Consider the following 26,305-nt stretch of genomic DNA (forward strand, 5'->3'; position numbering starts at 1 on the left):
CCTAAACTTGCTTTCTATTCCCTCATCATCTCCCCCCCTGAACAATTTTGACCCTTAAGTCTTTAAGGTTGTTGAAGGTGGAAGGTCTCATCATCTAATGTCTTCCTGCTGAATGGGGGCATAGAGATGGCCCTACCGAGGGGTCAACATAGCAGTTGGGAAACATATAGGGGAGTTATGAAAGGGGAGACAGATGAATCCAATGTGGCAACATATATGAACCTCCTTGAGCAGAAGGGTGGTCAGCTGGAAGTTATGGCAGTGAAGGAGTCCTGAAAGTAGGCAGGGAGACACCAGAATTGACAAAAATAAGGTTAATATTGTAATGAAGAAGAGAAGTCTGAATAAAAGACTTTTTGACATTTGACCTTTGATAATTTTCCTCCAGTTTAGGAGTTTTAACTGATCACTGAAGGAAAGAGATAATTTAAAACACCAATTTGATTAGTCATGTCAGTTAGAAACCCAGAAATATTTTGGTGGTAATCTGGAACATATACACAGCATTCTGTTTTTATGACAGTGCAAGTTCTACCTTATGCAACAGTTAAAAAAAAAAGATAAAATGCCATTCTGTTTTGTAAAGCTGCTTTACACATTTATATTATTTTATTTATTATTTTTTAGATTTTATTTATTTATTTGACAGAGAGAGAGAGAGAGATCACTGGTAGGCAGAGAGGCAGGCAGAGAGAGAGGGGGAAGCAGGTTCCCTGCTGAGCAGAGAACCCGATATGGGGCTCCATCCCATGACCCTGGAATCATGACCTGAGCGGAAGGCAGAGGCTTTAAGCCACTGAGCCACCCAGGCACCCCTATTTCAAAGGTTTTTAAACTATATTTTAAATAATATTGAGGTGGAGAATGCCTGCCTAAACAAGACACAAAACCCAGAAGCCATGAAAAACTGATTTGTTCTCAAAATTCAAGACTTCTGTTAAAAGAAATACTATAACAGATGTTCTTTTTTTTTTTTTTTAAGATTTTATTTATTTATTTGACAGACAGAAATCACAAGTAGGCAGAGAGGCAGGCAGAGAGAGAGGAGGAAGCAGGCTCCCAGCTGAGCAGAGAGCCCTGGGATCATGACCTGAGCCGAAGGCAGAGGCTTTAACGCACTGAGCCCCCCAGGCACCCCTCTAACAGATGTTCTAAGAAAAGGGAAAGTGAAAAAAAAAGAAAAGAAAGAAAATGGAAAGCATGGGGGCAAATTATTGCATGGAATTAATATCTAGAATATACAGAATTCTGAAAACAATTATTTAAATCAACAGGTGACAGGATCAGGAAACAGAAAAATCCAAACCAAAAAAGGAGGAGGTAGAGGAGGAAAAAAAGGAGGTGGAGAAGAGGGGGACCTAGGGGAGGAGGAGAAGGAAGAAGAGAAAAAAAGAGAAAAAGAAAAGGTGCTCAAATTCAATAGTAATCAAGGTGTGCCTGGGTGGCTCAGTGGGTTAAGCCACTGTCTTCGGCTCAGGTCATGATCTCAGGGTCCTGGGATCGAGCCCCGCATCGGGCTCTCTGCTCAGCGGGGAGCCTGCTTCCTCCTCTCACTCTCTGCCTGCCTCTCTGCCTACTTGTAATCTCTGTCTGTCAAATAAAATAAATAAAATCTTTAAAAAAAAAAAAAAAAAATTCAATAGTAATCAAGAAAAGTAAATTAAATGAGATACATTTATTTTTGCCCATCAGATTGTTCCACATTTAAAAAGACTGCATGTCTAATTGCTCTGTAATGCTCTAGTAGCAATATAATTCTGAATTAATTTATAATTTCCAGGTGTTTTTTTTTTAAGATTTTTATTTATTTATTTCACAGAGATCACAAGTAGGTAGAGAGGCAGGCAGAGAGAGAGAGAGAGGAGGAAGCAGGCTCCCTGCTGAGCAGAGAGCCCGATGTGGGACTCGATCCCAGGATCCTGAGATCATGACCTGAGCTGAAGGCAGAGGCTTAACCCACTGAGCCACCCAGGCGCCCCAGGTGTTTTTTTTTTTTTAAGATTTTATTTATTTATTTGACAGAGAAAGACACAGTGATAGAGGGAACACAAGCAGGGGGAGTGGGAGAGGGAGAAGCAGGCTTCCTGCTGAGCAGGGAGCCCCATGTGGGGCTCCATCCCAGGACCCTGAGACCATGACCTGAGCCAAAGGCAGAGGCTTAACCCACTGAGCCACCGAGGTGCCTCTATAATTTCCAGTTTTGATGGTTTAAAATTTCCAGTTTTATCTTTGGTACAGGTTGACTTAGAAGTATTTTGTAAACTTCCAGATTATAGAGCTTTAAAAGTATTTTAGTACCGGCAATACATGAATTGTTCAACATAAAAAATGTCTGAATGTGCGGCAGCTGGGTGGCTCAGCCCTGGACCTTCAGCTCAGGTCATGATCCCAGGGTTCTGGGCTCCCTGCTCAGTGGGGAGCCTGCTTCCCTCTCTCTGGTTCCCCCTGCTTGTGTTTCCTCTCTTGCTAGCTCTCTCTCTCTGTCAAATAAATAAATAAAATCTTTTTAAAAATTGTATAAGTGTAGAGAGATGAGAGCCAAGGTGTTCCTCTGCCACCTCTGTCTTCCTGTGATCCCAGCGACTCCCCTCTTCATCATTGTAAGTTTCTTCTGTATCCTTCTAGAGACGCTTTGCACAGGTACAAACAAATATTCATGTGGCCTTTTCATTTTTACTGCAGTGACATATGTTATTCTTAATAATGTTAGGAGAGACAGCTATGTAAGTGAACGATATTAGTAGATTAAATTTTTCTACTGAAAAATGTACATGTAGCCTGTAAGACGTACTTGCAGTATTTAAAGTGAACCTTGATGATATTCCCATTCAGTGAAGAACTAGAATATTGCGGGCACCTGTGAAACCCCTTCTGGGTCACATTACCTACCCTCTTCACTTGAGGTCACCACTCTGCTGGCTTTAGGTTCATCAATCCCTTGCTTTATTTTATTTTATTTTATTTTTTTTTAAAGATTTTATTTATTTATTTGACAGAGAGAAATTACAAGTACACTGAGAGGCAGGCAGAGAGAGAGAGAAGGAAGCAGGCTCCCTGCTGAGCAGAGAGCCCGATGCGGGACTCGATCCCAGGACCCCGAGATCATGACCCGAGCCGAAGGCAGCGGCTTAACCCACTGAGCCACCCAGGCGCCCAATCCCTTGCTTTAAAAAAAAAAAAAAATGGTTTTGACATCTTTGTATGGGTCCATAAACAATAAAGCATAGTTTTTTTTTGTGTTTTGAACTTGAACAAATGGAAACACAGTGTTTTCTTTCATGACTTGGTTTCTTTTGATCAACTCTCCTAGTTGATGTGTGTGGTTGAGGTTTTTTTTGGTCACTGCTACATAGCATTCCTGTAAGAATGTAATACTTATTTTTATGGACCTTGGGGTTGTCTCCAGTTTGGCGGCTATTATGTTGCTAAGAAAGTTCTTGTACATCTCCTTGCTTAGGGTAAAAATTCCTAGTGTGGTCCAGAAACCCTAGGGATCTCTGGGACCTTACCAAGGAGTCACTGGCGTTAAAACTATTTTCTTTTTTAAAGATTTTAATTATTTATTTGACAGAGAGAGATCACAAGTAGGCAGAGAGGCAGGCAGAGAGAGAGAGGGGAGGAAGCAGGCTCCCTGCTGAGCAGAGAGCCTGATGCGGGGCTCCATCCCATCAGAGAGCAGAGATGCGGGACTCGATCCCAGGACCCTGAGATCATGACCTGAGCCGAAGGCAGCGGCTTAACCCACTGAGCCACCCAGGCGCCCCTATTTTCTTTTTTCTTTAAGATTTTATTTATTCATTTGACAGACAGAGATCACAAGTAGGCAGAGAGACAGGCAGGGAGAGAGGGGAAAGCAGGCTCCCTGCTGAGCGGAGAGCCTGATGCAGGGCTCCATCCCAAAACCCTGGGATCATGGCCTGAGCCTGAGGCAGAGGCTTAACCCACTGAGCCACCCAGGTGTCCAATTGTTCCTGATTTTTAAGAGAAAACTCACAACACCTCATCATTAATCCCAACCCCACCCCCCAACGACCGTTTCCCTTTTTAAGAACAACTTTGATTAGAATTAAAAGAATTAAAATTTTTTACCTTTAATTTTGGCTAGTTTTAAAAGCTTTGTTGTAGATTGTTTTCACAGATACCCTTAATCAGGTTAGGGAAGTCCTTCTAGTGGTAGCTTTTCTCCTAAATGAATGTTGAACTTCATGAAACTCTGTTTCTGCATCTTATTGAGATGATGGTGAGATTTTTGCTCTAATCTGTTAATGTTAAGAATCATATTATTTGAGTTTCTATTGTTAAAACAACTTCTCATTTCTGAAATAAACTCGATGATGATATCTTTTTTATATATATTGCTGAATCCAGTTCACTAATATTCTGTGATCTTGCAGCTATGTTCATAATATTGACCTGTACTTTTCCTTTCTTCTAATGCTGTCTCTGTCTGGTTTTGGTACTGGATTGATGCTATGATAAGACATTTAGGGACACCTGGGTAGCTCAGTGGGGTAAGCCTCTGCCTTCAGCTCAGGTCATGGTCTCAGGGTTCTGGGATCGACCCCCATATCGGGCTCTTTCTGCTCAGCAGGGAGCCTGCTTTCCCCTCTCTCTGCCTGCCTCTCTGCCTACTTGTGATCTCTCTCTCTTTGTCAAATAAATAAATAAAATCTTTAAAAAAAAAAAAGACATTAAAAAATTCATGCTTTAAGTGTTGCTGGAAAATAGAAAAAACATTCAGGAAGGTTCCCTCTTGAAATGCCTGCGTGGCTCAGTTGGGTAAGCATCTGCCTTTGGTTTGGGTCCTCCAGCCCCACACTGGTTTGCCTGCTTGGCAGGGAGTCTGCTTCTCTCCCTCTCCTTTTGCCCCTTGCCCACTTGTTCTCTCTCTCTCTCTCAAATAAATAAATCTTTTCTTTTTTATTTTATTTATTTATTTATTTTTAAGATTTTTATTTATTTAACAGACAGAGATTACAAGTAGGCAGAGAGAGAGAGGGGAGACAGCAGGGTCCCTGCCGAGCAGAGAGCCTGATGTGGGGCTCGATCCCAGGACCCTGGGATCATGACCTGAGCCGAAGGCAGAGGCTTTAACCCACTGAGCCACCCAGGCACCCCAAATCTTTTCTTTTTTAAAAGGAAGTTTCCCTCTTCACTTATACTCTAGAATCATTTACGTAAATTTAGAATTATTTATTCCTTCAAAGATTAGAACTCAACAGTGAAGCCATGTGGGCCTGGGGTTTTCTTCATGATTAGATAGTTTTATTTAATACTGTTTCTACATCTTTAACGGGAATAGGACTATTCAGATATCCTATTGTTTCTGGAGTCTGTTTTAGTGATATTTTTCTAGTAATTTGTCCAGTTTTATCTAAAGTTTCAAATTTTTTGGCCTAAAGTAGTTCATAATCTGATTATCTGTTAATATCTAGATATCTGTAGATACCCTTGTTATTTCTGGAATTATTTGTGTCTTCTCTTTTCTCTTGATAATTTTTGCCAGTTGGTTTTATTATTCTTTCAAAGTCCCCCATTGTGACTTGTTGAGCAATGTGAAATTGGACCGCAAATCCACAGGGGAGCTGATTTGTGATTTTCCCGAGATTTATTCACTGCTCTGCTGGGCTCTAATTCAACTCTCCTTGCACTGGGCTGGCCCCTATGCGGGTGTCCATCACCCTGCTTAGGCTGACACCATACCCCAGACTGCCTCACCCTACGTGGGCTCTCATCTGATCACAGGTCTTTCTTCCACATAGGTGCCCTCAGGTCCCAACAGCCCAGGCTGGGCTGCTCCCATATGCGAATGCCCCGTTCATTGTTTGAGTTCTGATCCTCCAGGTGGGACATGTACGGACTCACACACGTACATACTGGCTCTGACAACTCCCATCAGGCCACCTTCCATGTGGTGGCCCCCCTCCCTGTGCTCAGGCTATAACGTCCAAGCTGGGCTACTCCCATGTATGGTCTCCCTCATTTCATTTGAGCTCTGATATGCGCACCAGACAGCCCCCAGCACCAATGCTACCTTGCCCTGCTCCGACTGTGGCTTTAGGACTGAATTAAGCAGGAAGAGAAGGGAAGAGAAGAGCTCGGAAAATATGAACTATCCCAGAGGTATTTTTTCAGGAAATGTTTTAGTAACATGATGCAATATATGAGTGTACTGGATCATAACATGAACATATTCTTTTTATTTTTTTTTAATTTCTTTTCAGAGTATCAGAATTCCTTGTTTATGTACCATACCCAGTGTTCCATGTAATATGTGCCCTCCATAAATACCCACCACCAGGCTCACCCAACCTCCTACACTCTTTTTTTTTTTTTTTTTTTTTTTAGATTTTATTTATTTGAGACAGAGAGAGAGAGAGCATGAGCCAGGGAGAGGCTGAGGGAGAGGGAGAAGCCAGCTCCCTGCTGAGCTGGGAGCCCTACAGAGGGCCTGATCCCAGGACCTGGAGATCATGACCTGAGCAAAAGGCAGATGGCCAACCATCTGAGCCACCCAGGTGCCCCAACATGATCATATATATATATATTTAAAGATTTTATTTATTTATTTGACAGAGAGAGATCACAGGTAGGCGGGGGTGGGGGGGAAGCAGGCCCCCCACCAAGCAGAGAGCCCGATTCCAGGCTCAATGCGGGGTTCAGTTCCAGGACCCCAGGACCACGACCTTTAACCCACTGAGCCACCCAGGCGCCCCACATGATCATATTCTTTTTTTTTTTTTTTAAAGATTTTATTTATTTATTTGACAGACAGAGATCACAAGTAGGCAGAGAGGCAGGCAGAGATAGAGAGAGGAGGAAGAAGGCTCTCCGCGGAGCAGACAGCCCGATGCGGGGCTCGATCCCAGGACCCTGAGATCATGACCTGAGCCGAAGGCAGAGGCTTCAACCCACTGAGCCACCCAGGCGCCCCCCACATGATCATATTCTTAACTGTGGGTCTGCCAGAGGTTTGAAAGCCACTGACCTAGAAAGGTTTTGGAGTGATGGTATACTAGTACCCCATTTGGTGCGTTCTAGTTTTCTGGACTACTGTCTCAAGATTCCCTGCCAAAGGTGTGACACCCCATCCAAACTGACTCTCTTCCCTGGCAAGAGATACAACTCTGGTAGGCTACTGGAAGTCACAGACCCGGGCTCTAGTTCTGCCCCTCAACTTCTTGCTAGCCAAGCAACCTAGTTATCTTATACATTAAAAATGCAGGTGCGTGACATACCTCCCTCCCAAGGCATAAAATCAGGTAGTACGTGAAAAGTGCTTTGAAAACTACATAAATATGATCACAATAACTGACATTTAATGAATGTTTAAGTCCTTTACATGTGATGTAACTGAATCTTTGAAGAACTCTGTGAAATTGACATTTAACAGATGAGGAAACTAAAGCTTAAGGAGATAGAATGGATAAAACAGTATTTGAATCCGGGTCTGTGCATTCAACTTCACCCTCCTAATCATTGGGGATTTTTGGGGGGGCGGGGCAGAGAGAAAGAGAGAGAGCACGAGTGAGCACACAAGCGGCGGTGGGCAGGGGGAGGGGGGCAGCAAGCAAAAGCAGCAGGGGTTTGATCCCAAGTGACCTGAGCCAGAGTGATTAAGTGCTACTTTTAAAGATGTTATTTTTAAGTAATCTCTACACCCAAGGGCTCAAACTCACAACCCCAAGATCAAGTCGCCTGCTCTTCTGGCTGAGCCAGCCAGGTGCCTATTAAGTGGTTCTTTCATCATATGTAAGTTTACTTTGTTACAACCAGAGTCTTTGTTTAGTTTTTATACAAAAATGGAAAACTGAATATATTTACCATTTTCCCTTAAACACCAGAATTCTTGAAAGCTTTGAATCCTGTGGACTTTCACCTTTTCTAAGATTTTATTTGACAGAGAGAGAGATCACAAGTAGGCAGAGAAAGGGGAAAGCAGGTTCTCTGCTGAGCAGAAAGCCCGATGTGGGGCTCCATCTCAGGACCCTAAGATCATGACCTGAGCGGAAGGCAGAGGCTTTAACCCACTGAGCCACCCAGGCGCTCCATTTTCACTTTTTTAATGCAAATATAGGTACCAGGCAGGGATGTGAGACTAAATGAGGCCATTCTGGAATGATGGTGGTACTTGTACAGGGTCCTGGGGAGGCAGTCATTTCCTAGATGCAAAATGGTGGCCAAGTTTAAGGCCCTTACATGTAGGTGGATAAATAGGTCAAAGAATGAACAAATGGGAACCTGGTTAGTTCTGGAACTCTGGCAGCATGGCAGGGTGGGATAGTTAGCCAAGAGCAATACCCCTCAGCCCCCAGGTTGAAGGGCTGTCAAGAGGGCGGACCTCAAGGCAGAGTCCACTTGACATTTTCTGAAACTCCACAGATCTGCCTGGGATCAGGTCTCTGCGGAGGGGCCCAGAGAGCTTGCATAGAGCTCCTCCTGAGCAGCTGGAGCACGCCAGGGCAGGGCGGGGCCCAGGGCTGGGTGGGTTTGAGCACGGCGCTCTTCACCATCACCAGAGTCCCGCTCAAATGTTCTATTTTTAAAGCCAAGTAACAGCATTCTTCCTCCAGCCCCCAAAGTGAAAATTGGAGCAGCAATGATTGCTCTGGTCAAGGACAAGGTGGAGGTGGATCACGAGATAGAATGAGCCACCGGGGATGAAAAGCAGCAGAGGGAGAGGAGCACAGTGCTGCCCCCTGAAGACATGCCAGCTGGTCCCCACACCTCCACCAGCCAGTGCTGGTTCCCCTCCCCCTCTCCTCAGCAGGGGAAGACGTGCGCAGGGCAGCAGGGAGCGCTCTACCCCTGCCACGGATGGGACAGGGGTGGACCAGACAGTTGTGAACAGTACAGGAGCCCAGATGCTAGGTCCAATAACAGTTTTTATTCCCTTGGAACAAAGATCTGTGGGAAAGAAACTCCAAAAAGGAAACATGAACACGAACAACAAAATGACACGAGGGTGCCGTGCCAGGTGGATGGCACACTCCACAGTGGACCTGGTCTTGCCCTGGTTTCTCGGATCAACATGTGCCCCGTCCCCAGGTGCCCATGACATAGATGAGGGTGGGGGCAGTGAGGAGGAAAGCTTCGCTGCTCTCTGCAAGGGAGACGAATGTACCGGTCTCTTCTGAGGTCTTTCAGGGACACCAAACCCTCCCCCTCAAGAACGGAGGTAGACAGGTAAGAATGAGAGGGGCCTAGGCGTCACAGATAATTAGAAAGTAGTCACGGACCCTTTGTGGCTGACAGAAATCTATGTTTAAAACAGTACCACAAGAGAAGCAACAGCTGGCTAAGACAACTTTGTGTTTCACGGTAAACACAGCCAACCTTGTCAGGTCGGGCCTCAGAGCAGTGATAACTAACATTACTGTTTCTGTTCACTTCAAAGGAGCCTGGTGGTGGTTATCAGGAGCTATTTTCCGTTTCCCAGAGGATTTGCTTTGATCCCCCTTTCTAGCAAAATCCTTTCCCCTGCAAGCCTGGTCCTCTAGAGAACAGACTGTCAAGGGACAGGAAAAAACCCTGTCCTACCCTCACACTTCTCATGACACAACAGCTTCTACGGCAGCCCAAACACCTAGAAACAAGGTCCTTTGGTGGGCTAGATAATCCAGTCTTCAACTGTCCCTGTTGGGTATCACCTAACTGATTGCTATACTAGAAGATGGCCTCTGGCACTGGGACCCAAGCCCAGATCACAGTGAGGTCTCCTGGAGGATGAAGGTGGGGCTGTTCCCTTGGTGGGCTGAGCCTTCCTCAGGCACTGCCATGGCCTCCTTGTCTCTGCCGTTCTTCAACATCCCATTACTCATCTTTTCTGGAAATGTAGCAGTGTCCACGGAGAGGTCCTGGAGAACACAGAGCAGAGAGATAGGACGAGACAAAGGAGTGAAGGAACTCAGGCAGAAAAGCTGGAAGACACGGCTTTGATCCCTGCTGGAAGAGAGATCAGCAAAGGGCAGTCAGAAGAAAAGGAGGAGCAAAGCACAAGGTTAAGATTAAGGTTAAGCACAAGGTGGTAGGCAGGGGGCACGGGAGGCAGAGGAAAGGCCAGCACACCAGGCACCTCTCTGGGCTGAGCAACCAAGCCAGCACTCCTCTGAGGGTAGAAGCTGGGGCAGTTACTACGGGACGGTCCAGGTTCAGACAAATAATCTGAGTTGCTGGGGAGGAGAAAGGAAAGGGGCAGAAGGGTATTTGGAAGGTCTGGTATTAAGAGAGGGAAGGGAGGGTATGATCTGGACAACACAGCTGCTACCTGGCTGTAGCTGGTGCAGTGAAATCGCTTCTGACAGGACAGGGGCAGGAGGGCGAGGAGCTTTGGCAACACTGGGTAAATGGTCCGAGGATTCAGGGTCCGGCCCCGCATTCCCCCTGAAGGCAAAGGCACTTCTGAGTCTCCTACTGTGTAACCGGTGCACACCCAGCAAGCCATCTGCTCTCAGGGCTCGGAGTCCCCAGCCCCTGCCCACCTCCCAGAGCTTAGCCAAGAAGCCCAAGGACCTCGGAGGGCAGGGTCAGTTCTCCCGGAGTCCAGATTCCCAGAGTGGCCTCCCTCGCTTCTCTGGGACCCCATTCCGCACGCCCTCACCAGTGAGCAGACTGACAATCAGGCCCACCACGACGACTGTGGTTGAGTTGTGAGCGCTGTACCATAAATACGACAAGGAGTAGAAATGCTGCAGCCCCGTTGGCCTGGGGAGAACCGGAGTAAGGACAGTTAGCAATTCACTGACAGTGCATTCCTCAGAGACACAGTCCTAGGATCTTGGGACCCAATATCTCCCTGAGGAATCTCGTGGCTCATCCCTTACCAAGACCCCTGGGAAACTCCTCAAAAATGAGTTATTTTCCCCAAGGAGAGAGTGAGCCCCAACTCACTTGGAGAGGGTGGTTGAGGGCATCAGTGTGGTCATGGTGACAGTGGTCAGGTTACTAGGCAGGGAAAAGCTGGATATATTATGGGGAGAAGGTGCCATGCCAGAGGCCATGTTGGACACAATGCTTCCGATGCCGATCCAGAAGGCCATGATGAGTCCAGCCAACAGGCCCACAATGGCACCCTGCCCAGAGACACAATACATTCTCCTGTCACTATGCCAGCCCCAATAAATCTTCACACCAGTTCCCGGAACTCATGGGGAGAGACCTGCCAAGCCATTTCTTAGGTCCACCCCTGTACATGACTGTGGAACCAGATGGATCACTCACGGGAGGGTTGGCACAAGGAAAGAACATCCCAAGACAGAAGACTCCGAGCAGCGGCCCCCCAACCATGCCAAAGATGCTGAGTGCTGCCTGTGGAGGACAGGGTTGGGGGGGGGGGGAGAACATTCAGGCTCAGAGACCCCCAGCCTCACCAGTGCAGAGCAGAGCACAGCCACCTGCCAATGCCTCAGCACCCCACCTATCAGATCTGTCAGTATCTTCTACCTGGAAATATCATAATGCAGCATTCCAGGGGGCGAATCCTGGGAATGTTACAGGAATGTACTTTGGGTTGTCCTCTGAGGCTGTTACCTAGATGGCTCTGAGCCGACAACATCCTAGGAATGACCCTAGGGAAGGCTACTCACAGCTAAAGGTGGTCCATCAAAGGCCACGTTTTGATACCCATTCCCATACCATTCCCTTCACATTAGCTGTCTCCCTCAACTTCCTGTTTCGATCAGCTCCTTTCTCCCCTAAAAACTGCTTTCTTCTCTGCATAACCCTTACCTGTAGCACAGGTCCCATCTGGGAAGAAACATACGCCATTCCCAGACAAAGTAGCCCATAGCCAAAGGCTGGGGAAAAAAGAAGGGAAGAAACAGGCCAAGATAAGTTAACACATTTAAAAGGGGGAAAAGTAGAGCAAAGCTCCTTCCTCAGCCAAACCATTACCTCTGTGTCCCTGGAAATGGCGTATTCCCTCCTGCCCCAGCTCCAGGTCCCTCCCACCTGGTTTTCCCACCAATGTGACTCAGAGGTCTTCCCGGGGAAATGCCCTGAGATGTCAACAAGGTTGTGTGCTTCGTTCGGCAAACACTGAGCCCAGGCTAGCTGGTGCTGTGAAGCAGACTGATGTGGCGCTTAGGATGTGTCTTAGAAAGAATACGACTGAAAAGATGATGAAGCATAATCGCACCAAGGATTCTGGAAAGCATGATGGCCTGGACTTCAGAGAACGGAGGGAACCAGGGTCGGATCAGATCTTCCATCGTAACAGTTGCCAATGAGTTAAAAGCAGAAGATATGGTGCTGAAAGGGGGAAGACAAAGATGAGCCATGCGGAGTCTGGGGGCTGAAAGGCAAAACCAATAGGGGGCCTGCTGAGGGGAGAGCGCCCTAAAGGCAGGAGAGGACATGTGCAGCCAGAAGCCATCTTCACGGCTGGCAGCTGAGAAAGAGGCTCAGAAGGCAAGGACACTTGCCCTTTGCTGAATGGGATACGGGTTTTGATCAAGTGGAATCAATTCCTGGTGTTGTAAAAGACTCCCTCCCCAGCAAGGGGGCATCTCCTGGGAGAGGATATGCTCCCTTCTACACAGACAAGCTGTCCCTCGTCATGCGCGCATTGAGAAACTCAGAGACCCCTCCTCCACCCGTCGCCTGGGGTCACATGGGGATCAGTGGCACAAGCCCAAGGGAAACGGTCAAGGAGGGTACCTGAGGGAGCCACTGAAGAGGCAGGCGACAAAGAGGCCAGGCAGGCCTGGCAGGTCTTTCAGGAGGTCCATCACAAAGTAGAGAACGAACTGCAGGCAGAGCAGAAGTGCACAGCCCCGCTGAGAGAGGAGCCCTGCCCTGGGGTGTGGCGTGCAAGAAGTCCCCTGCACGCACCCCTACCCGTCTATGGAGAGTGAGTGATTGCGAAGGGGGCTCAGCACTGAGGGTGACCCAGTTAATAGAGGGAAAACAGGCTCCAGAGAATAACGCAGTTCACGCCCCAACCCTGCCCCTGACTAGCAGTGTGGCGAGGATTCTGACCACCTCCATGAGGCTTTTTTCTTTTCTGTCCAATGAGGCTGTTGTAACGAACGGAAGGCACCAGGTCGGGGATAGCTCCCAGCAGGGCCTATGGCACGGTGCACGGTGATGAGCCCGTAATAAAGGCAGGTTCCTCCCCCCACCAGCAGGGTGAGCACCAGGATGCGGTGATGCCGGCCAAGGACTGGGCCCCTCCTGTGCTAGCCTGTAGAATCCCACAGTGGAAAACGACTTACATCCATTTCCTACCCAAGGTGAGAGTCCTTTCTGCAGCCAACCAGACACTCCTGTTGGGGGGCCAGGCTGGCCCTCATGGGCAGAGAAGGGTGCCAGGGAGGACTTCTCACCTGGTCAGGGGCTGCCTGAGCCTGCTGGGCGCTCATAGCATACTCCTGGTAGTAGACAAACATGACCAAGCCAATGAGGCAGCTCATGCAGAGGACCAACTGCTGGCAAGGGAAGACGGCATAGCAGGAGCTGCAGAGAGACCAGCGCCAAGGCTCTGACCACACACCCTCAGGCACGTCCCCAAGCTCCGGAGAGCAGAGCCAGATCCTGGCCCCGATGGGTGGTGCATGTGTGCTCTGGCATCGTGCCCCAACCCTAAAATGGGGCCCACGCTCCTCTGCTCCTCCCTGGTCTTCCTGTCCCTGTACTCACAGCACAGCAGCCTTCTCCGTGCGGGAACTGAGGTAGCGCTGCACTTGAGCCTGGTTCACCCCATACAAGGACAGCATCATGAAGACACCCCCAAAAGCCAATGTCCAGAAAGTGTGCCGTACAAAAGGATCTGGATCCAGCCTACAACAGACACCAACTGGACACTGCGGCATAGCCCCAGACGGACGCAGCCTTCCTCGCACTCCTACAACGGGGGGCTGAGCAGAGACACTGCTGCAGGGCGAAGGAGCTACTGAAGGCAAGAACCGGGTGACTCAAGAAGCACTGCAGCACGACGGAGAGGGTTCCACCCCTTCAACCCACAGCTGCATGCCAGGTACTGAAACTATCTTGACCCTCCTTACCCACCAGACCCCCGTGATCACCCTCCATCTCTGCAGGGCTAGCTTCCCACCCGTCTCAGTGCTGCCCCTAAGGCTTCCACAGCTTGCCCTCTGTTTACTGCAGCCCTGAGTTCAGGCTCTAGGATGGGCTCAGCCCCCAGGCCCTACAGACCCCAGCCAGGGGAAGGGGTGTACTTACACGATCCCAGAGATGAGGCCATGCTGGGAAGCCACTTCCCACACATGCCCCAAGCCGCCCACCTTGGCAGACCCCACAATGATAACCACCAGCTGCCCTATGAACATGACCAGCGTCTGGAACACGTCTGTCCAGATGACTGCCTTCAGCCCACCCTGCAGGGCAAAGAAAGCAGGCCTGCCACAGATGTCTTTAAAACCACCCACAAGTGAAGACACCATGCCTCCCAGCAGCAAAGGACTATACTGTCCCCAGGGGCATAACTGTGGCGACTCTGTTGACATCCTGCCCATCCCATCTCCTACATCCTGTGTCACCCCACTCCAGGACTCCATCCCACCTCACCTACAGTTTTACCTCATCCCTTTCTTTCTCCTCCCATCTCCCCTCCCTCTCCTAAGACTTACTACACTTACCAGAGCAGTATAGACGGTACAAACAATGCCTAGGGTCAGCACCGACAGCCACAGATCAAAGCCAGTCACTGCAAACAGATAAAAACCACATTCCTGTCTCTGGAAGAGGGTTTCCCAACAGAGAAACCAGAATAACCCCAGGAAGACATGAAGTATTTGGCCATCAAGGATGAAATAAATCATTCACCACAATGGGAAAAAAATGTGTGAATCCCACCAAAAGGTGTTGATTAACCAGCTGAGACAAGACAGAGTGATGTGTGATTAGCTTCGGGTGAGCTGAACCAAGGTACTTCCACCTCCAGCAGAGACCAGCCAAGGGCCCATGCAGTGAAGTAACTCCTTGGCCAAGGTCAGATTCTTTTCTGCACAGTCTCCTCTACCCGCCCCTCCCAGAGGTATTTTCCCAGTCTGCTGTGGCTGAGAGCCAAGGGCTGTGACTCCTCACCTGCATTGAGGGCCAGTGATGGTGCATAGAGCACAACTCCCATGTAGATCACCTGTTGGATATGGAAAAGAGAATGTGAACGGGAGGGGAAATAAGGGTGAGCAGAGAGAAAAGCTGGACCTCAGCTCCAATATCGTAACGGCCTCCCTTCATCTAGGCTCACTTCCCTTCCCCTTTCTCCAGATCTTGGCTTGCTGCCACCATAATGACGGTGCTGCAACCGAGGGAATAGGAAGCAGGATGCCTCTGGTGGCTTCAGGGACATTGACCCCTAGTGGGACCCTCAATCCTGCCAGTTTGAAAGCAGGAGAAGCTCACGATGCTTCAGTGTAACGGAGTTTGGGTCCCTCTATCATATCTCAGGCTCAAATTCTACCCTCACTTCTACTTACCATCTGAAAGATGAAGGTCACGGTCCCACAAACCCGCACAGCTTTATTGAATCGGAGCTCCAGGTACTAAATAGGAATATATATATACACACGTATACACATAAAGAAAAAAAAGAAAAAATAAAGGTGTTCCTCCCCACTCTAACCCCACAATTCAACCTCCCTCAAGAAACCCAGGAACATGAAGGAATATTCAACTCCTATCTGCTCTGGGCCTCTCAGCACAGCACCTTCCTTCTCTTCCCACTTGACCTCACCCAGAAAGAACCTGGAAATACACAACGTGTCCCATCAATCTAATTAGGCAGAGGAGGTCCAGGGACCCAGATCCTTCATACATGCTCTCTTCCTTCTCTCTATCCCCGACCCTGATGGTCCTGTGTGTTCTTCTTCCTCCCCTGCTCACCTCATAGGCACTGGTGAGATGTAGGCGGTAGAAGACAGGGATGAAGACGTGTGCTGGGATCAGCAGGCCCAGAAAATAGCAGCAGCCCAGGAACCAATACTGGGTCCCAAATCGGTAGATCTCGGATGGAACACCCAAGATGGCCACAGCTGATTGGAAGGTGGCCAGCAGAGACAGAGCCACAGGAAGACAGCTCATTTCTCGGTCTGCCATGAGCAGCTGGCCAACAGTATGCCGGCCCCAGCCACGAAAGGCATGGTAGAGCCCGATAACAAGGGAGAAAACCAGCAGCAGCACAAACACTACATAGTCCGTGAGGGAGAAAGTAGATGTGACTGTGTCTGCGTCTGAGGTTGGGAGCAGGGGAGCCGAGGTGCTCACCCCCACACTCATATCTTGATTGTGTCTGTGGCCTACAGCCACTTGCTGCTCCTGTGCTCTCTGGGCTGCCACTCAGCTGGGCAGTGGCACGCAGGTGGCTACAGCCTGGTTTCCAGCCACGATCTCACAGTCCTTCTCCACCAAGTGACATTGTCCAAGGTGAGCTGCAAAGGAAATCAGCTCCTCGTCAGGCTTACCCTGCCTTCAAGGGCACCCATCCCAAGACCTGTGTATTCCACACCCATCAAACCTGGACCAGCCAGCTCTGCACAACCCTGTAGGTCTGGAGGTCCTAGTATGGATTTGATAGGGGAGAAAGGAAGCAGCAGAGTAAGACAGGCAGGAGACAACTGCCTGTCCAAGATCATTTTGGGTATACATAGCAGTGAAATATAAGAACCTTCTTGGGGGGGCGCCTGGGTGGCTCAGTGGGTTAAAGCCCCTGCCTTCGGCTCAGGTCATGATCCCGGGATCCTGGGATCGAGCCCCACATCAGGCTCTCTGCTCAGCAGGGAGCCTGCTTCCTCCTCTCGCTCTGCCTGCCTCTCTGCCTACTTGTGATCTTTTTCTGTCAAATAAATAAATAAAATCTTGAAAAATAAAAAGAACCTTCTTGGGGCGCCTGGAGGGGGTGGTGCAATCAGATCGTGAGATTGAACCCTGTGTCAGGGTCTGCACTCAGTGTGCACTCAAGTACACCCCTACACCGCTGGGTCTGGAGTCTGCTTGGGATACTCTCTCCCTCCGCCCCTCACCCTCCTCACTAAAATAAATTAAATCTTAAAAAACAAAACAAAACAAAACAAAAAACAAACCTTCTTAGGTCTCCACCCCAATCACAAAAGAAAAATCAACTCTGGCCCACATTTCTTTTCAAAGACTTCCCGCCCCCACCTGTAGGCACAGACTGAGTCACTCCAGTGCACTAAGCCAGCAGACCCCAGCCTGACACCACAGCCTTGCAGGGGAGAAGAACGAGAGACTAATCACAGCTTGGCTTCCTCTCTTTCCCCTAGCCTCAGCCCCCACTTCCCATATTCCCAGTGTCACCTTCTTAATAGGACCCCTTCTCAACACTGATCCCCAGTGAACTGACCCACATAGCAGCCCCAAAGTCCATTCCACATATCCCCAGGCCAACCACTTCATTCTCCCCAACACTACTAGAGAAGCCCTGCCACCCACTTCTCAGGTCCTCTGCCCGTAACACTACAGTCAACAGCAGACCTGGGAACAGTGCCGGGATGCAAAAGTGAGAGGGCAATGTGCGGGAGCCAGGAGTTCCCAGTTAGATTACAGAGAAGCCAGCCAGCCAGGGAGCTGGGGCAAGGGAACGGCCAGGGAAAGAGCTCCTCTCCTCCTGTAGCAGGAACCTACCTAGAGAAGTAATCTCTGTTGGGAGGCAGCGCTGCCTGGAGAAGCAGTGTCTGGAGCTGGGCTGAAGCTGAGGGTCTGGCTCTATAAGTAGCTGGGGTGAAATGGGCAATTAGGGGCGGAGCGAAGCTCAGCAGCTATTTGCTCTGGCCCCTTCAGGGAACCAATCAATGTGATCCAAATGGCCCTATCACCCTATGGCCCCCAAACTCCAGCTCAGTCCTAGAGGCTCCAGAGTGGGGAACAGGGAGCTCACATTCAACAGCATTCTTAGCTGGATTAGGCTTTTCACTCTAAGTCACCCTTGGCACTGTGTGCTAGAGGGAATTAGAAAGTAGGAGCCATGGGAAATGGGAAAGTTGCTTTTCTGACTCTTCCACCAAAAATACTAATCCTCGGGCGCCTGGGTGGCTCAGTGGGTTGAGCTGCTGCCTTCGGCTCAGGTCATGATCTCAGGGTCCTGGGATCGAGTCCCGCATCGGGCTCTCTGCTCAGCAGGGAGCCTGCTTCCCCCCTCTCTCTCTGCCTGCCTCTCCATCTACTTGTGATTTCTCTCTCTCAAATAAATAAATAAAATCTTTAAAAAAAAAAATACTAATCCTCAAAGAATACAGCATTATCCTCAGAACAAGGACAGGATTATACTACTTGAAAACTTAAGGGAACATTAAGAGATCACTATCATGACCCCCTCAGTTACCAACAAAAATACTGAGGTCCAGATGACTCAAGTGATCTTTCCAGAACTACAGAGCCAATTATTGTCAGTCTAGATTAGAGCTCGGGTCTCCTGATTCCCCATCCATCCACAATTCATTTACACCACGATATACTCATTGACATGGAGGAAAAAATACCAAGGCATGTCAGGTTTTCAGACAGCCTAAATGATCAGTTAACACTTTCTGAATACCCCCACTTTCTTTCTTTTTTTTTAGTGAAGCAACTCAGCTCTTAACTTCTTGTAACCCAGAAGTGTGCCATGAACTTTAATAATGATAATAAAAAAGCACCCTTTGCTATCACTTTTAACAAACCACCTCTCTGGTTTATGAACTTTAAGTGAACACTGTCTAGTTCTCAAGAAAATAGAGTCAGAAAAGTTAAAGAACTTCCTTAAGGTTACAGGGCATGACAAAAAACAAGGGAGAAAGAAAGAATGTTATCTGCAGCTAGGACAGGTGATTTACCAAGGGGCCCATCCTTACTATTCCTAGAACCTGGGCGGCAGCAGAATGTTAACTGTAATCAGTCATTCACCGAACAAAGTTTAGATTCCAACTAATCTAGACACACATTAATATAACCTGTGTCTTCTGTTCTTGCCCACTAGGAGAAAGATCAGCCTGTCTGTCTTCTGGTTCACTCACACTGTGTTCTCGGGCAGATGTCGCCTGGCTGTCAAGATAGGGTCTTACCCGGAACAAACCTGAACTCTGAACCTCGTGGGGCCAACAAAGAGAGGAAATTGGAGGCGGCAACTCTTGGATCACATGCTCTATGAGTCACAAAATGCTAGTACCCAGAATAGTGTTCCCAACAGACCACTCTGGTTTAACCTAAAGATGCCCCGGGCTTCTGTACATTGCAACATCTTTTAGTTCTCACTCCTCTTTGGCAAATTGTACTATGACAGAGGTGACGGTAAATACTAGAGAATATGCGAAGGTGTCTGCTGTGTGCCCGTAAGAATGTGCAGCTGTAAAGAGTTAGCAGTAAACGCTACGGTGGTTAGAAAGCAAAAATGGTCTCAGTGTAGACTAGAACACGGGCATACAGAACGGGGGACTCTCCCGCTGGGGTAAATTGGTGGAGCTTCTAGATAGAATCCTATTTGCATGAGATGCAGAGAACTTTCCTGGATGGCTGAACAGAGAGCCAGGCAAGACAGGAAAAACCTGACCCTGTAACAAAGTGTTCCTCAGACGAGATTCTGATTCTAAGAACAGGATAGTTACTGGCTTTCTAAAAACTCTATGGCTCTAAACCCCATGAAGTAGCATCTCTCTCAGCGAGGGAGCCAAAAGAGCACAGTGGTTTCACGGAAACTGTAACGCTCAGTAGTGAGCTGTGAGACCCCTTTCTAAAAGTACAACACACACAGAAACGGAAGAGGAGCTTCTACATCACCACCGCCCCCCCTGCCCGCCTGCTCTGAATTACCTTGACTCCTACAAAAGGCAAAGGGGACCACTGCAGGACCCACTGTCCCGAGAAAGATTCCTTCAAAATCTGCCCTTGTGCCTCGAATTCTTCGAGATCTGAAAGCTCAGGTACCTCATTAAAATGCTAAGAACTACACCCTTGCCCCAGAGGACGCGCCAGCCGACGGAAGGTAAATCCTTTCAAGGAGAGTCTACATAACCTGCGGGTATAGGGAAGAGAAGCCGGGCCGGCCCAGCACTCAAGATGAGTCAGCTTTGATGAGCTTTTGCCTGGCGCTAATCAAAGGCAACACGCAGTCCCCTGCGCGCGCGGGGTCCCCAGGGCCAGCCGGGGGCAGCGCTCGCCTTTCCCTTACCTCCGCGGCTCAGCCAGTGCTAAGAAGGTTCAGTCGTTTTCCTTGAGATCAGCATCGCTCCGCTTCTCTGGGAAGGAAAAGGAGATAAGGCGGCCGGCGAGCGCCTCTCCCGCTCCTCCCTCCTCACCCAGGATCCGGCCGCCACGCGGTCTCCGGACTGAGATGAAGGTGCCAGGGTGCCCAGAGCCTGCCCAGACTCGTCTCCTCCCGCCGGGCTTTGCCCTTCACTCTTCGCTCTTCTATCACCCTTACCCTCTTTATTTGCTGGCTTCCCGCCTTCCCTCCACACGTGAGGTAGCTGAACCACTACACCAGGCGGTCTCAGCTCAGGTCTTCCCACGCCTCCACGCGGGGAACCAGCTCGCCCCGCCCCTCCCCGCCACCGCACTACTCTCGGGAGGCTCCTGGCACGGGTCCCCATACGCTGGCCCGCCCGGGTGCGGCCCATTTGCCGGGTCTCCACCTTTGGGTGCAGCGCGGCGGCCGAGCCGGGCCTGCCACATGCCGGCTGAGTGACAGCGGGGGCCCGCCCCCTGGCCGCCTCACGTGGCGCCGCCATGTTTACTGAGGGCGAACGGAGAAGGCCCCGGACCACGGCGGTGGCGCAACCTCGGCGTCCGGAAGCGAGGAGTGCGCAGCTGAAAGAGCGGCGGCGGGGCGGCCTTCTCTAGCAGGGGAAAACGAGAGGACGTTGGGCCGTCCGCCGTAACGGGGATTAGAGTGCAGAGAAGAGCTCTGACCTCTTCAAGCAGCGGCAAGCCCCAACCAGTGCGGGGCGACTAGACCACGCCCGGGGAGGGCGGAGCCACACGCGCCAGTCTCGCGAGGCGCTGAAAAGGACGGAGGGAGCGAAAAATGGCTCTTCGCGGGCAGGGTTGTGCTTCATTCCTGGTCCCTTGGGCAGCGACCCTGCTCCTCGCTCTGGGCGCGGAAAGGGCTCTGGCGCTACCCGAGGTACAGAAGCAAGTTAGAGGTCGGGCTGAAGCAGAGCTGCTGGGCAACCTTGTTTCGCGCTCTCCCGCCCTCGGATCTCCCCTCTCCCCAACCCGCCCGTGGCTCGGGTTCGGTCCCCGAGGCTTCCCTAGCTGTAGCCCAGCCGGCCCGGCTCCCGAGTACTCACGCTGCTCAGGTCTCCCGGTGCCCTCGCCCTGCTGACGTAGACCTTTAAAATCTGATTTCCTTGTTCCTTAATCTGAGTAACTTTAAAATTTTCGGCTACGGTCGAGTTCTCTGGCTCTTCAAGCTCATCACGCGCAAATGCCGTATATTGTGCTCGGGCAGTACTGTACCTTGTGTAAAGCTTGATGAGTTCTTTGTGTACCTGCAGTGCTTTTATACCTGGCCAAACCGGGTCTGTTAGATTGAAAAGTCACTGGAGAGAGCATAATAAGTATGTTCGAACAGTGATCTTAAAAGATGTCCTTTCCTGGACAAGGTCTGGTGCAGCAAGCCTCTAGTGTGCTGATTTTTGGCTTCTGACTCGAGGCGAAGAAATGAGTCCCCGAGTCAAACTTAAAACAAAGATAGGACACTTTACCAGACCAGTATTAAAGGAATTCCGAAGAGTGTACTGGCAGTTAACTTTTGCTACCTATTTGTTCTGTTCTTGGCATTTCTTTCTGGAATCCTAATACCTTTCTCTTTTCTGCAGATATGCATGCTGTGTCCAGGGAGTGTGCAAGATTTGTCGGAAGTGGCTCTTTATTGTAAGCAGACACCAGAGCTAATGCTGCACTCCCGCTGCTGCCTGAATCAGGAGGGCACCATCGTGGGGTGAGGGAGGAAAACACAACTGTGGATACTGGAAGAGTTCCCAAGCTGGATTTTTTTTTTTTTTTTAAAGTAGGCTTTGTGCCCAATGTGGGGCTTGAACTTAGGACCCTGAGTTAAAGACTTGGACTGAGATGAAGAGTCCAACACTTAACCCACTGAGCCACCCAGGCACCCACATACTCCTGCCCCAGATTCTTGAAGGCTTGCCTGATTGGCTTTTGGAATAAATACTGGTGCCTGTTTTGGGGGCATCTAAATCATGATTCTCGATTCTCATACATTTAGATGTGTTACAGCATTTTTAGCTAAGTAAAGAATCCTGTGATCTTCCTGGTTGGAACTACCTAGAAGTCATAATTTTTGCCCATTTAAAAAAAACCCCTTCTGGCTTCCTCTTATTTTTTAAAATATTTATTTATTTGAGATGCAGAGTGAGCAAGAGAGTACGGGAGCAGGGGCAGAGGGAGAGGGAGACGCGGACTCCCCCACTGAGCAGGGAGTGGGATGCTGGGCTCTGTTTCAGGATGCCAGGGTCATGACCTGAGCCTAAGGCAAATGCTTAACCAACGGAGCCACCCAGGTGCCCCTATAGGCTTCCTCTTAAAAGAAGTTTTGTTCTTTTGTTTATTTTCAACTCTGGTGAGTGTGTGTTTCTGGGGAAACAGCTCCTTTAGCCTCCAAAGTGCTTTGCTTATAGGGTATTCTTCCCTTCCTAGGAATTCATGGTTGTCTCGAGACAAATTCCTCTTCTGTAAATTCTGTCCCCTTAATGAAGGTTAGTCCCTGCATTTTCTCCCTTTACACTCTGAGGATTCACTCTTAGGGCTTCAGCTATAACCACCATGCAGGTGTTCCCCAAACTAGATCTCTTTTAGTATCCTCGACCCCCTCCAACCTGCAGGTACACGTGAGTACTTTTTGCTTCCTATTAAACATTTCCTCTTGAGTGCACAATCACTTCAGAATCCCAAATGTCATCTGTCTTGCTCCCATTCTCCTCTCTCCCTGATTACCTCAATACTTCTCTATATGAAACTATCTGAAAACCAAAAATTTTTTCCCCATCATCTGGTTTTAAAATTAGAATGGTCTGTTGCCTTCAGGATAAAGTTCAAACCATAAACCACGACAGATTGGTCTCAATCCACTTTCAATAATTTTTCCCAATTATTTGTCCACTAAAAGTTTTCATGAGGGTCTGGCTTGAACCAAACTGGCCTACTTCCGAAAGCATTCCGCTTTTGTTTCTTTGTTCATTCAGGCCTTTCTCCTTACCTGAAATTTCCTTCCTCCACCAAATTAAAACATAGCCATCCTTTAATTCCAGCATCCTCTGTGAATGCTCTACTCAATGCTAGAATAATGTCTTTTTTTTTTTAACTTCTAATCCTTAGTGTCTATACAGTTCAAAATTATTCATATACTGTCCTGTGATTTCTTTTAGATTATAATTTAATGTTTACGTTGTTTTTATATTTGGCGATGGTTTTCCTCTACTACATTATAAGGCACTTGAAAGCTAAGATACTGAGGGTTTTCTTTTTCTTCCAATTTTTGCGGTTAATAGGCATTCAGTAGGGGTGCCTAGGCAGCTCAGTCCGTAAACTGGCTGCCTTTGGCTTAGGTCATGATCTTAGGGTTGTGGGATCAAGCCCTGCATTGGGTTCCCTGCTCAGTGGAGGGTCTGCTTCTCCCTCTCCCTCTTTCACTCCCCCTGCTTGTGCTCTCTCACTCTGTCAAATAAATAAATAAAATCTTAAAAAAAAGAGTAGACAGTAAATATTTGAAGAATAAAGGAACAGACAATAATATATAGTGAAGAAAAAATAATGCGGCCTGGTCCTTAATATCCAGTAATTTGTCTCCAGTCTGTGACAGAAAATGCACTTGGAAAAAAATGTCATTTATGTGACTTGAGTTTTTTTCCCATTTGAAGGCCATTTGTGGATCTGAGAATCATAACAATACAGTGTGAGATTCACTAACTTAGACAAGGAACAAATTTCTTCCAATAGATGCACAGATGCATAGATACTATTGATTAGAACAGTATTATTTGATAGCACTTCCTGCTATGATGGAAATGTTCCATATCTGTACTCTCCAACGTAATAGCTACTAATCACATGGTGAGTGGTTACTGAATACTTGAAATGTGGCTAGTGCAAATGAAAAACTGTATTTTTAAATTTTTTTACCTAATTAGCTACACATAACTAGTGGTGACTGAACTGGATAGGGCAGAATTGAAACACCCACCACAGCATCTAGTGTGTGGCCCTGAACACAGCTGTGTTTAATTAATATTAGCCAAAAAGAGGGTTATGTTAGCTTACCGTAGGTGGAGAGAGACATATAATTACAGCGATTACTGTGTTTCCTCAGGCTGGATCTCCAGAACTGTTCTCTAAAGGACCCTGGTCCAAATTTTCCTCAGGCACATACTGCTGTCATCATGTAAGTGGTTAGTTATCCTCCCCGACGGCAACTATGGTGAAGGGTTGATGGGAAAATCTTTGAGGATGGATCCTAAAAAGATGTTTAAATATGAATGTTCAAACTTGGACAACTCAGAATAAGAACTGGATTATCAGCCTAGGAAGATGTGGGAATGGAAGTACAGTGTTTTCCTAGAGCACAGCACTAACCGTGTATGCTTTGCAGAGACCTGCAAGCAAACCCCCTCAAAGATGACTTGGCCAACACCTTCCGTGGCTTTACCCAGCTCCAGACTCTGTGAGTAAGGGTATAGTGTTGGGGAGAGGACCAAAGAGGGTCAGTGCTGTGAGCTCAGCAACTTTGGGCTGTGCATTATGACTGCCTGTGTTGTTTTCAGGATACTGCCCCAAGATGTCAGCTGTCCTGGAGGTATTAATGCCTGGAATACTGTCACCTTTTACACAAAAAACCAAACCTGCCAAGGGCAAAGGAACTTTTGCAACAGCACGGGGGACCAAGGTATGTTGTCTCATCTCCACTCTTTCAGGAACTGCCTTTCCTCCCTTGCATTCTCTGTTTTAGATCTGTCAGTAAAGTTGGTTAAGTCCCTCTTGTTCAAGTTTCTGAACTTCTAATCCCTTGGAAAAAAAGGTCATAAGATGTATTGTTGTGGTTATGTTCTTTTTAAAAAATTTTAAAAATTCAGTTAGCCACCATATAGTAGTACATGATTAGTTTCAGATGTAGTGTTCAATAATTTATCAGTTGTATATAACACCCAGTGCTTATCACATCAATGTGCCTTACTTAATGCCCTCACCCAGTTACCCCACCCCCCACCCACCTCCCCTCCAGCAGCCCTCCGTTTCTTTCCTATAGTTAAGAATCTTTCTACACAATTAATGAGTCGTTGAATACTACATCAGAAACTAGTGATGTACTATATGTTGGTCAATATAAAAATTGAATATAATAAAATTCTTTCATGGTTTTTTTCCCCCCTCTGATGACTTCCCATTCGGTTTTCCCTCCCTTCCTCCATGATCCTCTGCACTGTTTCTTATATTCCACATATGAGTGAAACCATAGGATAATTGTCTTGCTCACTTTGACTTTGTTGTGTTCTGATTGTCTGACATCTTCTCTGCTTTTTGACCTAGAAATAATTGAGATAATCTAAGTTGAAGCAGATATTTGAGAAACCTACATAATGAGATTCAGTGATGTCTCCTGTTTTTCTCTGGTTCACAGAAATGTGTCCTGAGAATGGGTCCTGTGTACCTGATGGTCCAGGTCTCTTGGAATGTGTCTGTGCTGATGGCTTCCATGGCTACAAGTGTATGCGCCAGGTGAGGAATTAGCCCTTCTAATTGGGGATAAGAGAAATGCATAAGGAAGAACCTCTCTGAAAGAAGAGCCCTAAGACCAGAGCTGATGCACATTATCTAAAGAAGGAAACTGTAAGAGAATTGCCCTGGGTAAGGGGATAGGTATACTAGGAAAGAACTAGGTTTTAGGATGTAGTTCTTGATGTCATCATATATAAGGAGGGTTTTTTTTTTGTTTGTTTTATTTTTGGTCATTCACAGGGTTCCTTCTCACTGCTTATGTTCTTCGGTATTCTGGGATCTACCACATTATCCATCTCCATTCTGCTTTGGGGGACCCAACGCCGGAAAGCTAAGACTTCATGAACCACATAGGTCTTCCTACTGACCTAAAAATCTTCTCGATCTAGCCGAGCCCAGCCAGGGAGATTTTCTTCTTAGACAGGATGATTGGCTAGCAGATCCTCCTCAAGACTGAAGCCATCTTTGGCAGGAAGATGGAAAGTTGGCATAGCCTTGGGGTGTTGTGGACACTGCAGTCCAGGAATGGACGGAGACCAGTGCCCCATTTGTGCATGACTATAATAAACACCTTTTCTTGTCGTTCTTTATTGTTTATTTTTATAGAGAGGCGACCTGGCTTTGG

The 26,305-nt window shown here is 48.1% G+C and overlaps 2 protein-coding genes across 6 annotated transcripts; one reads left to right on the plus strand and one right to left on the minus strand.

Annotated features, from left to right (window-relative positions):
• Window positions 1-8,867: 8,867 nt before the first annotated feature.
• SLC5A6 (solute carrier family 5 member 6) lies at window positions 8,868-21,343 on the minus strand. 5 transcript variants are annotated; one of them, XM_059405323.1, is made up of 17 exons: window positions 21,240-21,343; window positions 20,120-20,186; window positions 15,844-16,388; window positions 15,438-15,503; window positions 15,046-15,097; window positions 14,598-14,665; window positions 14,182-14,336; window positions 13,639-13,779; window positions 13,326-13,455; window positions 12,658-12,746; window positions 12,137-12,249; window positions 11,728-11,795; window positions 11,221-11,307; window positions 10,891-11,072; window positions 10,601-10,704; window positions 10,265-10,383; window positions 8,868-9,857 (listed from the first exon to the last, which is right to left on the minus strand). In XM_059405323.1, the coding sequence occupies exons 3-17, from the start codon at window positions 16,234-16,236 to the stop codon at window positions 9,705-9,707; spliced, it is 1,920 nt and encodes a 639-aa protein (XP_059261306.1). In that variant the 5' UTR covers window positions 16,237-16,388; window positions 20,120-20,186; window positions 21,240-21,343; the 3' UTR covers window positions 8,868-9,704. The 5 variants fall into 5 exon arrangements, with proteins under 5 accessions (XP_059261306.1, XP_059261305.1, XP_059261308.1 ...); XM_059405322.1 differs by lacking the exon at window positions 21,240-21,343 and adding an exon at window positions 20,583-20,671; XM_059405325.1 differs by lacking the exon at window positions 21,240-21,343 and adding an exon at window positions 20,372-20,576 and having other exon boundaries at window positions 10,268-10,383.
• On the plus strand, window positions 20,766-26,265 carry ATRAID (all-trans retinoic acid induced differentiation factor). Its single transcript, XM_059405326.1, has 7 exons — window positions 20,766-21,073; window positions 21,771-21,892; window positions 24,278-24,349; window positions 24,557-24,628; window positions 24,729-24,850; window positions 25,583-25,680; window positions 25,921-26,265. Exons 1-7 carry the CDS (start codon window positions 20,975-20,977, stop codon window positions 26,023-26,025), a joined length of 690 nt encoding a protein of 229 aa, XP_059261309.1. The 5' UTR covers window positions 20,766-20,974; the 3' UTR covers window positions 26,026-26,265.
• Window positions 26,266-26,305: the final 40 nt, after the last annotated feature.

The sequence above is a fragment of the Mustela nigripes genome, chromosome 7, assembly GCF_022355385.1.
Source record: "Mustela nigripes isolate SB6536 chromosome 7, MUSNIG.SB6536, whole genome shotgun sequence".
Lineage (NCBI taxonomy): Eukaryota > Metazoa > Chordata > Mammalia > Carnivora > Mustelidae > Mustela > Mustela nigripes.

Coding starts and splice junctions, on each gene's coding strand:
- SLC5A6 (XM_059405323.1), bottom strand. CDS start 16,236: ATGAGTGTGGGGGTGAGCACCTCGGCTCCCCTGCTCCCAACCTCAGAC. Junction 12,747..13,325: donor CTCAGGCAGCCCCTGACCAG/GTGAGAAGTCCT, acceptor CTCTGCCTGCAG/TTCGTTCTCTACTTTGTGAT. Junction 10,705..10,890: donor CCCTCAACCACCCTCTCCAA/GTGAGTTGGGGC, acceptor GGTTCTCCCCAG/GCCAACGGGGCTGCAGCATT.
- ATRAID (XM_059405326.1), top strand. CDS start 20,975: ATGGCTCTTCGCGGGCAGGGTTGTGCTTCATTCCTGGTCCCTTGGGCA. Junction 21,893..24,277: donor CAGGAGGGCACCATCGTGGG/GTGAGGGAGGAA, acceptor GTGTTTCCTCAG/GCTGGATCTCCAGAACTGTT. Junction 24,851..25,582: donor CAACAGCACGGGGGACCAAG/GTATGTTGTCTC, acceptor TCTGGTTCACAG/AAATGTGTCCTGAGAATGGG.